The 17,674-nt window shown below is 47.3% G+C and overlaps 2 protein-coding genes across 2 annotated transcripts in view; one reads left to right on the forward strand and one right to left on the reverse strand.

Annotated features, from left to right (window-relative positions):
- The window catches only part of M1AP (meiosis 1 associated protein), a 57,641-nt gene extending 43,651 nt beyond the window's left edge, over positions 1-13,990 (forward strand). The window contains exons 8-11 of the mRNA XM_064494363.1: positions 11,164-11,370; positions 12,408-12,548; positions 13,025-13,036; positions 13,549-13,990. Of these exons, the coding sequence (XP_064350433.1) occupies positions 11,164-11,370; positions 12,408-12,548; positions 13,025-13,036; positions 13,549-13,728 (540 nt within the window). The 3' untranslated portion in view covers positions 13,729-13,990. The remainder of the gene's footprint in view (positions 1-11,163; positions 11,371-12,407; positions 12,549-13,024; positions 13,037-13,548) is intronic.
- A 454-nt stretch (positions 13,991-14,444) lies between these two features.
- On the reverse strand, positions 14,445-17,671 carry DOK1 (docking protein 1). Its single transcript, XM_031467352.2, has 5 exons — positions 17,516-17,671; positions 16,868-17,167; positions 16,603-16,696; positions 16,232-16,416; positions 14,445-15,998 (listed from the first exon to the last, which is right to left on the reverse strand). The coding sequence occupies exons 1-5, from the start codon at positions 17,573-17,575 to the stop codon at positions 15,255-15,257; spliced, it is 1,383 nt and encodes a 460-aa protein (XP_031323212.2). The 5' UTR covers positions 17,576-17,671; the 3' UTR covers positions 14,445-15,254.
- Positions 17,672-17,674: the final 3 nt, after the last annotated feature.

Here is a 17,674-nt window from a genome sequence, read left to right on the forward strand (position 1 = left end):
TCATTTTTATTATCACTCTCCTAGTTCAAGCCCCTTTTTACCTCTTTCCTTTAATACTGCGATAATCTCGTAATTTGTCTTAGTCTCTTTAGTGTTTCCCCTTCCCAATCCACTTTCCATACTGCCACCGGACTAATCCTCTTGAAACACAGCACTGAACCTGCCACTCTTCAGCTTAAACCTATTTTTGTGACTTACTATTAATTATACTTTAAAGTCTATATTCCTTACTCAGGTATTCAAACTCCAGCCTTATCTCCCATTATTTCCCTCCCTGTAACATACAGTCCATCCAAATTAACGTACAAACTTTAAATCGCCCTGTCTTTGAACTTACGTTCAACTTGGCCTTTGTCCTATCTCCATCTGTTCAAATCCCACCCTGTTCTGAAAGACTCAGCTCAGATGGGGCTTCTGCAATGAGGCCTTCCTGGATGCCTATATTTATCATTAGACCTTTGTATGTTCTATTTCTTTTGAGAGAAAAGCATATTTTAATTAGTTTTTTAAATATGTATCCTATGATTTGAGTTAAAGTCTATGATATGAATTTGACTACCCAGATTCCGGGATAACCTGGTTGCCTTTTCCTAGAGTTTCTACCATGTCTCCATTTTACCAGCTAATTCCTCCACCTTAGTCAAATTTAGGTTTAGAGTAGAAATTCTCCCTTTGTTATCTCTCTTTTTGGGGAGTCAAGGCAAGGCAGTTTTCTAATCTGTCTTGATAAAGTATAATATAAAGTATAAAGTTCATGAAAAGCATCAGCTTCAGGCTTAGATGGCCCTAGGTCCTGACAGCTTCACTATTTCCCAATTGTGTGAACTTTAGGCAACATACCTAACCTCTCTAAGCATCAGTGTATTTATCTATTTGTAACCCTAACAAATCTAGTGGCTCCATGTGTGGTTTAGTCTCTGCATAAATAATGTATACAGAAGCACTACCTAAATGACAAAAAGTAATTTTTAGCACATGAAAAAATGCTCAATATCACTAATTATCAGAGAAATGCAAATCAAAACTACAATGAGGTATCATCTCACACCAGTCAGAATGGCCATCATTCAAAAGTCCACAAGTGACAAATGCTGGAGAGGCTGTGGAGAAAAGGGAGCCCTCCTACACTGCTGGTGGGAATGCAGGTTGGTGCAGCCACTGTGGAAAACAGCTTGGAGATTCCTCAAAAGACTAGGAATAGACTTACCGTGTGACCTAGGAATCCCGCTCCTGGGCATATATCCAGAAGGAACCCTACTTCAGAATGACACCTGCACCCCAGTGTTCATAGCAGCACTATTTACAATAGCCAAGACATGGAAACAGCCTAAATGTCCATCGACAGATGACTGGATAAAGAAAATGTGGTATATTTATACAATGGAATACTACTCAGCCGTAAAAACCGACAACATAACGCTGTCTGCAGCAACATGGATGCTCCTGGAGAATGTCATTCTAAGTGAAGTAAGCCAGAAAGAGAAAGAAAAATACCATATGAGATCACTCATATGTGGAATCTAAAACAAAACAAAACAAAACAAAACATAAATATAAAACAGAAACAGACTCATAGACATAGAATACAAACTTGTGGTTGCCAAGGGGGCGGGGGTGGGAAGGGACAGACTGGGATTTCAAAACATAGAATAGATAAACAAGATTATACTGCATAGCACAGGGAAATATACACAAGATCTTGTGGTAGCTCACAGAGAAAAAAATGTGACAATGAATACATGTATGTTCATGTATAACTGAAAAATTGTGCTCTATGCTGGAATTTGACACAACATTGTAAAATGACTATAAAAAATATTTTTTAAAAAGTAATTTTTAAATTAACTTATATGTGCTTTCAAAGAACACCAAAGAGGAAGTGGTCTTTACCCACAATGGTAGATCTCAAATTTTCTTTCTCCCCTCCTCAATTATATCTAACCTGAGATGTTCCAAGAGCCTTTCGCACACACACGCACACAGAAACTAAAACTCTTTCTACATCCCCACTCCAGGGACACCTCTGTCCTCTTCTCTCTCATAGACTGACTGAGCCTCTCTGACACAGTCCCCTCCCTCTGAGGTCCTGTCTCTCTCTGCCTGTATAAAGTATCCAAGAACAGAACCACAAAGCTTCTCGTTTCATGAGTAGACGTGGAGTGGGAGGGAAAGCAAAAAGGGAGATGTGTTTCACACACGTATTAGTGACCCTTGTCCCTCTCACGTGTGAAATAGAGACGGTAAAATATACCTCGTGTGGTTTTTAAAATGATTAAGTACTATTGCGTGAGTAAAGCACCTAGCGTATGTCTGGCATGTGATTTGGACATAGTGGTTGGTTAGTAGGTCTGCAAATTCCATCTGTTGCTTTTTTATGGGTTCTAATTCTCTGGAGAAATTCTCCATATTTTCATCTATTTTCTTGAACAAATTAATCATAGTTATTTTAAGGTACTTACCTGCTAACCTCAACACCTGGATCGCCTGTGGCCTTGTGTCTATTCTTTTTCTTCATTTGGTTTTCAGACATGTTGGTCCTGTCTTTTGGTGCACCTGGTAATATTTTAATGAAAGATGCTGATTGTGCCTAAATGAATTGTAGAGGCTCCAGTTGGTGTTGGCTTCCTCTGGAGAGGGTTCATCCTGCCCTGCATGAAGCAGATAGAATGTTGGCAGATCACCCTTTTCCACCCAGGAGCTGTGCTGAGCCAAGACTGGACTGCAGTCCTGCTAAGGCTCAGTCTGCCCCTGGGTTGCCCCTGGCCCTGTGCATTGTGAGCGTCCCCTTCCCTTGAACGATCCCAACTCTAACCACTCTGTCCCAAGTCTGCTAGAACACTCCACTCCCAGAGGCTTTCTCTTTGGGTGTTTTTGCCCCCCTGCTCGATGCAGCCCCAGTATTTGGCAAATGTGCTGAGTGAGAAATCGGCCTGAGCACCCACCCCAGCCCTGCCAAGTCTCCACCAAAAGATTTGCTAGTTTTTTCTGTCCCCTTGCAAGTGCCTTAGCAGGTGCAAATCCTAGATTCTCAGTTCCCACCCCGACTCCCTCCAACTCAGAATCCACATATGCCCTCAGGACAAAAGAGGTTTCATTAACTCTCTCATCTCTCTGAGACTCAGCTACCTCTCCTTTTCATCGTCTCAGCACCTTCTCCCTGCATTCAGACAAATGGTGTCTATATTATTCAGTGTTTCTGGTTGTTCTAGGCAGGAGAACCAGTCTTCCTCTGGCCATTCCAACCCACTCAGATGTAGAAGTAGATGCTCGTTAAATGTTCATTTATTTATTCCCCCTTTGCATCCTTTATCTGACCAGACAGCCTATAGTACATTTTCTGGTTCACCCTCAGTTAGTTGGCTTGGCTCCACCACATTCTCATTTTCAGGTTCCTGCATCTCCCTACAAGTATAAGCATAGCTCAGCTCATTCAGTGCTATCTCTTCCTCCACCCTCCTTTCAGAGCAGTTCTTCTGAACAGAGTGCACACTGCCGTAATTAAATTCAAAGCGACAGCCCCACCAGACCTCATCAGCTCTAAATGTCTTGTGCCCTCTCAAAATGCACTTTAAGAAACTGCAGCCTTAAATGTCATTCCATTCTCTGGTTTTTCACTTGAAAATTGAAAGTTGGATTTTTATGTCCTCCTCACAGATTATTTTGTTTTATATAAGTATTTTATATTTCAATTCCCTTTCCTCAGAAGAGTATCACTTTATCAGATAGGCAAGGCTCTTGATAATCCCATTTTCCTAGTCTTTTCCTGAAAAATATGTGGTATCTACCCATTTCTATAAATTTCACTTTTAGTTCAATCCAGATCACAAGAGAGCCATGTATTTTAACTGCATTCTTCAAATTTTCATAGACGTTTATGTAAGAATAATTAAATGATTTCAAATTTAACAAACATTATCTAATAATTATTAAATTTTAAAAGTTAACACTTCATGGTGCTTACTGTGTGCCTGGAACGGTTCTAAACACTTCATGAACGTTAATTTATATTATCTCCATAACCATCCTATAAGGTAGGAATTATCTCTGTTTTACAGATGAGGTGGTTGAGGCCCAGAGAGGTTAAGTACTTTCCCAAGATCACACAGCTAGTAATGGTAGAGCCAGGATTTAACCCAGGAAGATTGGCTGTAGGACCCAACTCTTAACTACTCTATAGCCATAAGAAATTCATGATCGTATTGACTGCAGGAGCTCTCTGAGATACATTCACTGCTCAGTAAGGACCCACAAGATAGCTTTTTCCAGACTTTATGTCTGGAAAAGCGGTGGGACTCCCTTCCAGGAAAAGTGGGTGGCTTACATTTTTATGATCTTGTCTAATCTTGGCTCTATTATTGCCCTACCCTTATTTTTCCTTTGCCTGGATCACCTAAGCCCCCTAATTATTTTATATTTTTTTGTTGTTGCATTTTTCTAAACTTGGATAACTACTTTCTGGAATGTGGTAAGGAATTATATGTCTATGTAATTTTTCCAAGTATGTATTAGATGAATTTATTCATCACCAGGAAAACATCATTTCAATTACCAAATCATCCTGCTTGGTCTCAGTTATGTAGCGAGTGACTCACTTTCCACATCCTCATTTCTCCTACAAAGTCATGTCTGTGTGAACTAGAAAAAGAAATGAAAATACCACCTAGGTCTTTCGATTTCCTACTTAAAATGTCAGAGTCTCTGGACACACATTCCAGAGATTTACAGGCCATGTCTGCCCTAATTGGCCACAGAACTGACAGAATTCAAGCCAAGATGTGTCCAGCAGGAGTCTGAGTATACAGGCAATGACCTGGTTGGGCTGTAAATGGGTGGGGAAATGGAAAGTCCTTGGTTATATTAGGCAAATATTCAAGAGCAAGAATCCAAGCTGAGAGTGGGGTGATGGCAGGTCAGGAGACTTTAAAAAAATGATCAGAATGAAGTTAGAATGTACAGCCTGCAGGGCATATAGACAGGGGTTAGGAAAGCAGGAGGGCAGCGGGCTTCCTGTAAGCTAGCCTTGTCTGTTTCCCTTGCTGCATCTCTCACCACGCCCCTTCCATCCTCCACTCCAGCCACACTAATAAATTAGTAAATGTTTCCCAAATATGTTAAACTGTTTCATACTTCCACACTTTGTTTCATGCTGTTCTCTTCGCCTTCGCTCTATCCACCTGACTAATTTCCAGTTTTTCCAGATTCTGCTTAAATACCTTCACTATGAAGTTTTTCCTGCTTCCATCACAGCCTGCCTGCCCCTACTCATCATTTTTGCCCCTTCCCCACCCATGTACCTATTGCCGTATTTATTTTGACCTTCACAGAACTGATAAGCGGTATCAGTATGCACCTAGCTCTGTAAGAAATGTCACATCGTTATATTTTTCTAAACCAAATTTTTAAAATATTAGTCCCCAAGCACTAGGATGGTGAAACACTCAGTATCTTTATGAGTGCCTCTCTAGGGTCATACTCAGAATCCTAGTGGGGCTAACAGTCCAAAAAATGTGGCAAATGGCCCTTTGGTCTTCAGTACACCTCCAGTCCATCACTGAGTAGAAGTAACAGGGGCAGACATCTTTGTCTTGCTCCTAATCTTAGGGAGAAATCACCCAGTCTTTGACCACTACCTGTAGGCTTTTTTAGAGGCCTTTGTTAGGTTCGGGAAGTTCCACTCTAATCCTAGTTTTTTTTAACGTTTTTAACCATGAATTTTATCAAATGCTTTTTCTGCATCTATTGAGATGATTATATAGTTTTGTCCTTTATTCTATTAATGCAGTGTATCACATTGCTCGATTTTTGGATATTAAACCAACCTTGTATTCCTAGGATAAATCCCACTTGTAGTGTGTAATTCTTTTTATACATTGCTGGATTTGGTTGGCTGGTATGTTGCTGAGAATTTTTACATCTATATTCATAAGGGGTATTGGTCTGTAATTTTCTTTTCTTGTGATGTCTTTGTCTGGTTTAATATCAGGGTAATACTGGCCTCATAGATGAGTTGCAAAGTTTTCCTTCATCTTCTATTTTTTGGGAAGAATTTGTTAAAGATTAATGTTATTTTTTTTAAAGGTTTGATAGAATTCTACAGTGAAACTATCTGGGCCTTGACTTTTTTGGTGGAAAATTTTCTGATTGCTAATTCTATATCTTTACTTGTGCAAAAAAAAGTTAATATAGCAACCCTGAGATTCCTTTCCTTAGAAATTCCTGCTTGCAAGATGGACCCTTGGCTGGCATCTGGAAATTTGGATTTAGGGAGTGTTCCCCACCATTCCCTAAATAATGAGTGCCTAAACTGTGCAAAAATATGTGCTGACAACTGCTTTTCTTCTAGGAGTCTAGAATTTTGGTATGTACTAGTTACAGGGTGCCTACATGACCAGCCCTCCCAAAATGTTGGGCACTGAGTCTGTAATGACTTCTCCTGGGAGGCAGCATTTTACAGATGCTGTCACAATTCAATGCTAGAGGAATTAAGTACATTCTGTGTGACTCATAGGTAGAGGACTCTTAGAAGCTCGCACCTTGTTTCCTATGCTGATTTTCCCTTGTACCCTTTTGCTGTAATTAGTCATATTTACGAGTATGACTATATGTTGAGTCCTGCTATTCCTCTCAGTGAATCACTGAACCTGGGAGTGGTTGTGGGGACCCCTGACACAGAATTATCCAGACTTTCTATTTTCTTTTGAATCAGCCTCAGCAGTTTGTGCCTTTCTAGGAATATGTCCATTTCATCTAAGTTACCTAATTTGTTATCACATAATTGTTTATAATATTCCCTTATAATCCTTTTAATTTCTGTTAGGTGAGTAGTGATGCCCCCTCTTTTATTTTGATTTTAGTAACTTGGGTATTTTCTCTTTTTGCTTTGATCAGTCTAGCTAAAAGTTTGTTGATTTAATTGATCTTTTCAAAGAATCAACTTTTGGTTCCACTGATTTTCTCTATTATCTTTCTATTGTATATTTCACTTCTTTCTAATCCAGTATTTATTTTTTAATGGTGGTACTGGGGATTGAACCCAGGACCTTGTGCATGCTAAGCACTCACTCTACCACTGAGCTATACCCTCCCTCCTGATCCAGTATTTTTTTTCTTTCTTTCTTCTGTTTGCTTTAGGTTTAGTTTGGTCTTCTTTTTCTAGCTTCTTAAGATGGAAGGTTAACTTACTGATTTGAGATCTTTCTTCTTTTTATTTTAACAGAGGCACTATCAGCTATAAATTTCCCTCTGAGCACTGCTTTAGTTGTATTTCATAAGTTTTGGTATGTTGTGTTTTTACTTACCCTCATCTCAAATTATTTTCTTATTTTCCTGGTGACGTCTTCTTTGATCTCTTGATTATTTAGGAGTTTATTATTTAATTTTCACATACTTATTAATTTCCCAAACGTCCTTTCCTTCTTGATTTCTAATTTCATTCCACTATGGTCAGAGAAGATACTTTGGAAGATTTTAATCTTTCTAAATGTATTGTAGCTTGTCTTATGGCCTATCACATGGTCTATTCTGGAGACCGTCCATGTTCACTTGGGAAGAATGTAATATAATCTGATGTTTTGGAGTTTGAAATCTCTTTTACCACCTCCCCTTTGTCTCCTTCATGGAAGCCGGTGTGAGAGTAGTGGAGAAGAGGATATTGCTGCTGCTTTTTCTTGCCCTGCCTTCTGGAGTGAGAGTATGAGCAAATAGTGCCAAGTTAACCTGATTTATTCCTGATGCCCTTCCAGTTTCCAAGACCCTCAGATACGCTTGGCTTTTCCATAACTAGCTGTGGTTTCTCTTCCTAGATGCTTATGGCAATGAAATGTGTTTCTTCCCACAAGCGAAGCAAAGTGAGAGCTCTTGCTCTTCCCTGCTCTGAGTGGTCCCCTCAGGAGCCCTCCCAATAGGAGCCGGTCAGAGCTTCTTTAGTGGCTGATTTGGTCCCAAGCCATCATACTGATGACAACCCAAAGGAGTGCTGGTTTGGTGAGATTAGAGCTTCTACCTGCTGTAATAAATTCCCACTTGCCTTTCTGGCAAGGCCTACAGCAACATCATTAAAGTTGTCCTTTCTACTCCTGTTTCCCCATATACCCGGAAGTGAGTTACCACATCCTCTTCCTTCTTTTTGAAATCTGTAAAGGATTCATTTGGCTGCAGCTAACAGAAAGCCATCCCAACCGTACATTGAGTAATTAAGAGTTTATGTTCCTCATGTAGCAAAGACTGTGGGGACAGACAGTTCTGGGGCTGGTGCAGTTGATCACTGATCCGCCCCAGGACCCAGGCTCTTTGTATTTTCCCACTGCAGCATCCATAGCAAGTGTATTTCATTCTTACGCCTGCAGCCACATGGTCACAAGGTGGCTGCAGCACCTTAAGACCAAGTCTTGAACTAGGGAGAAATGGTAGGGAGCAGAGCCAAGCTAGCATATTACAAAGCTTTTCCAGAAGCCCCACCCAGCAACTTCCACTGATGTCTCATTATTTAAGCTTACATCACATATCACCCCAGGCCAACCACTGAAAGACTGAGAAAAGGGTAGAAAAAAGGGAGAAATGTAGGGGAGAGAGGGAGCAGTGGCCAGTCAACCAGCAGTGTTAAAGTGGTAAGTGGTAAAGCCTTAAAAATTAGAAGTAAGGGCAGGGGTAGGGGAGGATGACTTTAGTCAGACTGAGCTTGAAGTATGGTATGCCATTCAATTCTGTCCCTGTCACACCTGTTCTAGTAAGAGTCAACCCCTGCCTTCTAAAATCTAACCTCCCTGGCACCTTCTGTACCAAAGTCACTAGCCACAATGTAAGTATAGACACCTTTCCACCTGCCTTCTGCTGAATTCAGCATCCAACTCATGCTCCTTTCTTTAGAATTAGCAGAAGCATATTCTAAAGTACTTAGCTGTCATCTCCAGTCATTAAACACTGTTCAATTTGAGGACCCCAAAGGTTAGTCTTCTGAGACATCCCCATGCCACTGCCTTTTCTCAGCCTCAGATACCTGCTTTGTCATTTACCCATTTCCATTGAGTACATTTTCCTCTCTTCCTTCCAGAGCCTTCTGCCAACCTCCCTGTAAATCAGCCCAGAAGTTTTAAAGCATTCTGTAAAAGCCTTTCAACTCAGTCTCATCCTAGCCCTCTGACAGGTCCCACATCAGGAGTTACCTTTGAGAGACCACACCCCTTTCTGCGTACCTGTTCTCTAACAGAATCTTAGCTATTTTCTCAAAATCAATAGACTCAAACTCCAGGGAATCATAATTTTTCTGTGTGTCACATTCAGAGTTTCTTAGTAATCCCAGGATGTAGCAGTTGTGAATTTGTCCCAAAACTCTGAAGTACAGGAAATGTCACATTGCCATAGTCTCAGCCCCCAGGGAGTTGCCACAGTGGCAAGATCCTCTGTTCTCTACTTTGTCTTAGGAAAGTGACCAACCGCCCCCGTTCGCCCAGGACTGAGGGGTTTTGGGGGATGCAGGACTTTCAGTGCTAAAAGTGGGCAAATTGGAACCACTGGTCATCCTAAGTCTTGGACAAACATTAGTTTACAAGCCTTCTGCTTATTATATAGTATAAGCTCTAAGAGGGCAAGGAACATGTCTAATGAATTTCTTTACATTCATGCCTAGTGTTTGGGACATAATAGGCATTCAATCAATTTTTAATAAATAAACAATTTACAAACAAATGCATGAACCAGGATAAAAGTAGAAGATTAAAATAATAATAAAAATCCAAAGCCTGTGCCACATCAGAAGTTACCTGTGCCAACTGAAATGGAGGGAGCTGCAACTTCCTAATACCTCTTCCAGAGGCTTAAAGAGGCCACGTCCTTAGAGCAGGGGCAAATTCTCCCCACGCACACATACCCCAAGACTTCTCTATCATTTATTTCCAGTTTGATGTGTTTGAGAAGCATCAGGTAGCTCTCTCATACGTTTTGGATCTGTTCTTCGGAAATCAGCGAATCTCCAAATATAAGCCACAATGTTAAGAAAGCATGAATTTCTGAAAGTATCTACCCCCTGCCTGGCTTACCAGACCTTCTCAGAGTTCTGTGCAGCCCAGAATGATGACACTGCTCTAATTAAAGTATCCAGACTCTTCCCCACCACCACCACCCCAGCACATGCGCTCTGGGGTATAATTCTGATGCCACAGCAGGTTTTTTCTGCTTCACTGTGTCGCTTTCCACTTGTCTTCCGCAAGACACTGATACTTACTCTATCCCCTGAAGATTTCTTTCTCCTTTTTGCCTTTCCTCCTGTGTTATTTCTTCCAACTTTTCACGTAAGTCAGAGTGGGCAGAGCGAGTGTGCTTTCTTTCACCTTATGTAGCAAAGACGCTGTTACGTACCAGCTGTAACTGATGACCACCTCAAGCAAAAGGTCACAATTTAAAGATCATTGTAACAGTTCTGACCCGATAGCTCCTGGAGTTTTGAGATGTTCCTTGAAAAACTACCACAGAAAATTGCCTCATTTCTATGCCTGGCTTAAAAGGGGTGCAAAGTGTCACCCCTCTGTTCTGCAGCACCCTTCACCCAGAGTCGCTACCCCCCGCCCCGAATTCTAACCCCTTTTTTCCTTCATCCTGTGACTGGCTGAGTTGATCTCAAGGGCCCTGTCCGTATCCACCTCCCTGTTGTACCAAAGCTTTCCTCTCCCTTCTGTCTCCTCCTGTCTTCACAGGTGACTTTGACCACCTTCTTCATAAGCCCTCTCTGGGCATTCCAGGGACATTCAGCAGTCAGCCCACTCTAACCCCAGCTGTGCAACACAACCGGCCTTCATCACCAGCAAAATAAGACCTGAATTTTCACAACACTCCACAAAATTCTCTGTTACAAGACTCTGCTTTTAAGAATTACAGTTCTTAAAACTCTGTATTTACCATTGAGTAATGCCTTAGTGCCCTCTGGAGTGAACACCTGCTTCATTTCATCCCTGCATTGTTAACCCTTTTGTGTATATCCCTGGGAGTTAAGAGCTGGACCTCGGGGCACTGATGATTCAGAGACAAAGTCCCCCCCCCAACCCGGGCCAGGGGGAAATGGGCCAGCCCTTCCCACCGCCCCTAGAGGGACTCTGGGAGCCTTGACTGGGGCTGATCTTCACACGTGCCAAAGACCAAAGATGAACCTGAGTTTACGTACGTCTGTTTCAGAAAAGAGAGTGGCTGCTGTTGGCCAAAGGGGAGCCCCCGAGCCGAGGCCACAGCCTGAGGGAGGCCGCCAGCACCTTCTACGTGATCCTGCCATCCTGCTCTGCCACTCTGCTGGTGAGGGCGGTGGCCACCCGGGAGCTGCTGCTGCCCAGCCCTTTCCCCTTGCTGCCTGAGGACCTGCCCGCTGACAGCCTCAGGACTGTGGAGGCAAGTGGGCCCAGATCTCATGGCTTAGAGGGGGAGAGAAGAGACAGGAGTTTGAGAAACAGATGAGGGAGAGGAGTGAGCCAGTGAGGGAAAGCACAGGGGAGCAGAGAGAAAAGTGGTTCCCCAGGGGAAGAGGGGCAGAGAAGAAAGCAAGGGTAGGAACTGAGGCCAGATGGAGGGAGGCAAGTGTGTTCTCACGGGTCTTTCTCTGCAATACGTGTACACGTGTGTGCGTGCCTTTGTTTGTGTGCATCTATTTCTGTTTTGTAAAGAGGAAAAGGCAGCCAGTGCAGCTGCCAAGAATAGGAAGGGCTTTAAAATGAGACTCCGATGTAAAGGAGGGAACAGCTCTGAAGGCCATTTTCTCCTCCTCCTCTTTCATATTGGATCTGGATTCTGGATTTCCTCTGCCAGACTCCCCAGGCTGAGGATGGGCTGGGGGGTGCTCTGGGCAGGAAGAACTGGAACCAGGTCGTCGCTTCTGGGCTGCTGGCTTACGGGCAGAGAGGACAGAGCCTGGGATTGTGCTGTTGGCTTGGCGGCCGCAGGGATGCAGAGAGAGGTGGGCACGAGTAGCTATGGCTCACTCGGCGTCTCACTTCAGGGCCAGTTGTTCCTGGCACAGGATGTTGTGGCCGGAAAACCTGACGGCTCAGGAACGCTGTGCTCGCGTGTCCTCCAGTTACGCTCACCTCGCAGGCCGAGGACTCCGTGTACTTGCTCTGCAGATGTGAGCACCGGCACACCCACCCTCACAGCCTTGCACACTGGTCCCTCGTAGGGTCCCGTGACACAGTTCCTGGGGCCAGAGTGTTCAGTGCGCCTAACCACCTGGAGTTGCTCCTGTTTCTTGTACCCTGCCTGACACTTACCGCACAAGCACTCAGACCTGGGGGCCAGAACACCCAGCAGGACACGCATCTATTTTATAACCTTCAGTGAAGCCCTGGGTCATCACATCTCCCCTGGCTTCCCACACTCAGGGGTCTCCGCCGGGCATCTTGTTTTCTGTGAGGCTCCTCCTCTCTCTTCCTCAGAGCGTGCTGGACGACCTGGAGCTAGAACCCACCTACAACCCCTTGCAGGTTTGGAGCCACCTCTACCCACACCTGAGCAGCACGTTTGCCAAGCCTCAGGGCCAGCTCCACCCAAGCTGGGAGAGCCGGGGCCTGAGAAAGGTACTTCCCTCTCCCCTCTTTATGCCCAGAATCCCAGAGAGTCCTCCTCCCCTGTCTCCAAACCCTCCCTCCCCATCCCAGGGAGCATCTCCCTGGATCTCCTCCTGCAGAGGGGAGAAGAACGAGGCCTGCAGGGAGGAGGAAAGAGCAGCGCTCTAACCTAGGCAAAGAAATTTACACCCCCACCTGGTAAAGGGGCTTCCTCTTGCTCGGATATTTACATATGGTAATGTTTAGGTGTCTTAATTGCAGTGTTTATGATATCTCATTAGTCATTCAACAGACCATCCATTGTTCCACTAAGCAAACTGGCTGCACTGGAACTAAAACCACAGGTCTCTGCTGAAAGAAGAGTGTAGGGAAGGTGGGGAAAGAAATGCCTGAGGAAAAGGAAATTAGCATTTGCTGAGCCCAGTCATTTGCCAGGTTTTATGGCATGTGCCCTCACATGTATTTTTCTCATTTAATCCTCACAGCATCCCTGCAAGGTAAGTGTTATGATCATTTTATCGATGAGGAAAGAGAAGCTGCCCAAGGTTCGTAGCTTGGAGATAGGGCTCTACTGACAAGATGAAGAGAGAGAAATGGAAGGAGGAATTTATTTTCCTGAAATCCGTGTTCTAAAATGTTTGGGCTTCCTTCTGCACCCTTATTAATCTTTTCCTTGTTTCTCAGTAACAGAGCCTATAGAAAAACTCCCGCTTTGTCTTAGCTGAAGTTACAAGAGAAAAATGTCTCCAAACTGCAGTCGATTTAGCAATGGGAACAGAGCTTACCACAAGTTAGCTGGTGGGCAAGCAAAGAGAGGGGGACACTCAGCCCGGAGACAGGCACTGGAGAGGCTGGAGCCCAGGGGACTCCACTGCCCTGGGCCTTTAAGCTGTCACTCTGGGGATGGGACACATGAAGGAGTTAGGAAAGGAGGTCCGGCAGGGAGGGGGACGGGAGGTCAGAAACTCTGTCTGGTCCGCAGACAAAGCTCTGCTTGCTTTCTCTGCAGGCTGGGCAGTTGCAGATAAATCGAGTTCGAGCCAGAGTCGCCCCCCTGCCTATGACTCCAGCCCCTGGCAGAGCCCCCAAGATGCCAGCAGCCAGCAAAGCTTCCTCAGGAGTCTTCTTCCCGCCTTCCACGGAGGAGGAGGAGGAAATGGAGGAGGAGGAGTGTCCCTCAGGGCCCTAAGCCACCAGCAATAGAGCCCAGCTGCTCTGCTCAACCATATCCATGCCAAGGCTCACATAATGGCTTTCTGTGGCTTCTTACCCACCTGGGCCTGTGAGCTCCAGGTGACTGGGAAACAGAGCGTTCCTCTCCTCTGTCCTCAGTGCTGCCGCCACCCCGCTCCTCAGACCAGGAAGCTCCCCCCCACCATGAGCTTTTTCTTTCTCCAAGCAAGGATTCATTTTCTTTTGGATCATTTGATACCATTAACAACAAATGAAGATTAAATACCCTGTAAGCCTCCACCATTGTTAGGAGCGTCCCCGGCCCGAATTTCTCCTTGTATTCTGTGTGAGCAGGTGGATAAAATCAGGTCACCTTTAGGAAGCTGGAGCTCAGGAGACAAGGATAACGTTTTCAGAGCTCATGAAAAAGTAAGACTGAAAGCAAAGCTTCATTCCAAAGTCCATGCCCCTCCCAGTATACCCACCACGCTGCAGTTCCCTTCAGCCTCCAAACAAAAGGCGCTAGTCTTCGGTCCCTACAGGCCAAGTCTGTGTGTGTGGTCAGGTGCTGAGGGGAGTGGGGGACATCCTATAGCTGAGAACAGGGGAGAGGATGGTGTGAAAAAGACCTCTCCCCTTCCAAGCCCCCTCTGCTCACACCTGCCCAGTAGCGCTTCTCCATCCACAGAATAACTATCACTTATTTATAAAAAGCATACTCTGCACTTCAAATTGCATTAAGTACTCGAGAAATTTAATTCCTCTCATACAAACAACCCTGTGAGGTAAAACCAGTAATTAAATGTTCCCATTTTACAGAGGGGCAGTGGGGGAAACTGAGGGTTACGGATGTTACACCCAGGGTCGCAGAGACAGGGTGGGCCTGACTGGACCACCCACGCTCTGACAGATCACACTGCTTGGCTCCCCTCCCAAGGGGCCCTTTCTTTCTTCAATGGCCCCCAACGCATTCCTGGTTCTCCTCCTGATCCCCTCCACAGCCACTCAGCATATCCTGCCACTCTGTTCCCTCTGTGACTATTCACACACGTAGACCTCTTAAGCCCAAACTGACTTTAATGAGAATAAAACTTTTTAAAAAATACGTATCTGGCAAAGAACAGTGCAGGGGGAAGGATCCAGTCACAGCCCAGTGTCTCCCTATAGCCTCTATTCAGGCCCTTTAAACTGCACCTTTTCTGACCAAACACCTCTTTCCATAGGCTGGTCCAGCAGCTATCCCTTCCTTTGGCGGGGATGACTTAGGGGTGCTGGCCTCCCCCAGATCTCATCACTGAGCCTCTGCCAACTGTTCCACTTCCGTAACTTCTTGGACAGATCATCCTTCCCTTGACTCCCCTTGTTTCCTGGTCTCACGCAGGCCCTTCCGGTTACTGCTGGTTCTAATAGGTTTCTTTGTCCCCCAGTGCCACCTCCCCATGGTCCTCCAATCAGCAACCCCAGTCTTGCCCCTACGTCTCATGTGGAGCCCTCGGACTTGACCCCAGTCCTGTCAGTCGCTGCTCTAGAGAGCCCAGAGTCTCAGCTCCCTGAGGCCCCACTCTTCTGGACCTGGCTGTACAGGGCAGTGTCTGAGCTATCTTTGCTGCCATTGCCAGCTGCAGCACCAGATTCAGAGAAGGCCGGGCCCTGGGGCTTGGGGGCTGGGAAGGGCTTTGTGCTCCGAGGGGGTGGCACAGCATAGTCATCAGTGGCAGGGTTGTAGGGGAGCTCGTAGCCTTCCTCCTTCACCCGAGCCTGGCGCCACCATGCATCCTTGGGCTCCTGAGGCAGATCATAAAGGCCCCTGAGAGCAGCCGAGGCCAGACCCTCAGGTTCATCATAGATGGGGTCTTCTTTGGGGTCTGTTAGCTTGGCTTTCAGCAACTGCTGCTGCACATGCTCATACAAGTCCCAATAGAGCGGTTTCTTTAACTGTACCCCGTCCTCTGCCTGAGCAGCAGTGCTGTCCAGGGGGTCTGAGTACAGGGAATCCTGGGAAGGGCCCGGAGGAACACGCAGGGAGTCTAAGGGTTCAGCATACAGCACTGGAGGGCTGCCTGGGAGCTCCTGGGGGCCAGGGTGGGAAGCCACCTTCCCCTCTGCCACTTCTTCATGGGAATCAGTTCTGAGAACACCCTGCCCCTGGCCAACCTTTCCTTGGGCCTTCTGCCGGTGGATAGCAGTCTCAACCGCCTGAAAGATGTCATTTCCCTGTGCTGTCTGGAAGGTGAAGGTTCCAGGGCCGGAGGGGCAGCGGCGGCCAGCCTCAAAAGAGAACATGACCTAAAGAGGGTGTGGAGGGAAACACATTTACCAGGAGCCACCAGAGGTGAGTCACGGGGCCTCAACCAGTTAGGGGGATCTACAAAGACAAGACCACCTGGGGAGGGAGGTTGGGGTCATGGGCTGGCAAGAAAGGGTTATCCAGCGGGCAGATCTTCCTACCTTCCTGTCCTGCCCAACCCATCCCACAGCTGCCCAACCAAGGGAGCCTGCCCTCCCTGACAACACCGCACCTTGTCACGGCCATAGCGTCGCAACAGAGTGTAGGGCCAGGAAAGGAGCGGCTCCAGTATCTGACTCTGGGCCCCCACAGTCAGGAGAGTCAGCCTCTCAGCCTCCACTCTCAGCACAAAGGAGCCATGCAAGCCACAGCGCTCGGCGGCTTCAGTCCTCTGCACGGTCACCCAGAACTGGGATCCTGGAAGGAATACACTATCAGACTGGCACCTAGCCTGGTCTGGGGTGGGGAAAGGGAGCAGGTTGTCCGAGCACACGCTTGAAAGCCAGTGCTCAGGAACTTCCTACTTCCCCTTGTAGCTATCACCGCCTTCCCGAGGACACCGTTCCCTACCCCCCTCCCTGCTGGGGCTTCTCGGGCATCTACCTTCCCACGTGGGGCTATACAGCGAGTTCTCCAGCATCTCCAGGGCGGAAAGATTGGGTGGGTTCTCGGCGGGCGCCAGAGCCCAGCTGCCTTTCTGGTGTAAAGAGAGAGAGTATGGAGGAGACTGTCATTCCCTCAACGCTGTTCCCGGGGTCTGAGCCATCCCAGTTCCTCTGCTGCTGTAACAGCTCCCACCCCACACATCTCTTCTTGGGCCCAGTGCGGCACGCCCCAGCCCCTCGCCTGCAGTCCCGGGCCCCCTCACCGGAAAGGCGTTTCTGCACAGCGTCTGCACCCAGGCGGCGCTGGACGGCGCGTCGGCCGCCAGCAGGTGGGAGCGCTGGGCGGTGTCCAGGCGGAAGGCTGCGGCGCCAGGCTCCGGGGGACTCTCCACCGACACGGGGGCCACGCTCACGCACTCCGCCAGGCGGATCACCTTACAATCCAGGCGGCGCGAGCCCCCTCGACCCCCTCCGGGGCTCGACCCCTTGTGGTCAAAGAACTCCAGCCGCGCGACGCCGTGGGGGCTGGCCGGGTAGAGCACCGCCCAGGTCTTCCTCCACCGCTGGGGAGAGAGAGCGAAGAGACTCGGGAGGGAGCGGGCAACCACCGGCGGCCCGGGCCCCGACGGGGAAGGAGAGACCGGCGCGGGCCGATTTCAGGTTGAGGCCTCCCAACATTGGGCGAAGTTTCCCAAGGCGGATGCCGCTCAGCTTCCCTGGACCAGAAAGGGAGCACCCGGAGGCCGGCAGACGCTTCTCCGGAGTGTGAGCAAACGAGCTCGGCGGGAACGTCACGGGGCGCTCCAGCCCCGGGCGACGCGCTCCAACCCGCTGCCCGCCCCCTCCCTCCTTCTGGGCTCTACCGCCCACCCGTAGCTCTGATGGGGTTCGGCAACCCCTGCCCAGAGTACCTTGGTACCGAAACGGTGACTCTGTAAGAAGAGCGGCCCTTCCATCACGGCCCCGTCCATGGCCCCCGGCGGTTCCTTCCGCGCTTCCTGGCCCGGCGGGCCGGAGGCGGGGCGGGGCCGGGAGGAGGCGTTCCGGTCCCTCCCCGACCCCCACCCCTC

Source organism: Camelus dromedarius, chromosome 15 (assembly GCF_036321535.1).
Source record: "Camelus dromedarius isolate mCamDro1 chromosome 15, mCamDro1.pat, whole genome shotgun sequence".
NCBI lineage: Eukaryota > Metazoa > Chordata > Mammalia > Artiodactyla > Camelidae > Camelus > Camelus dromedarius.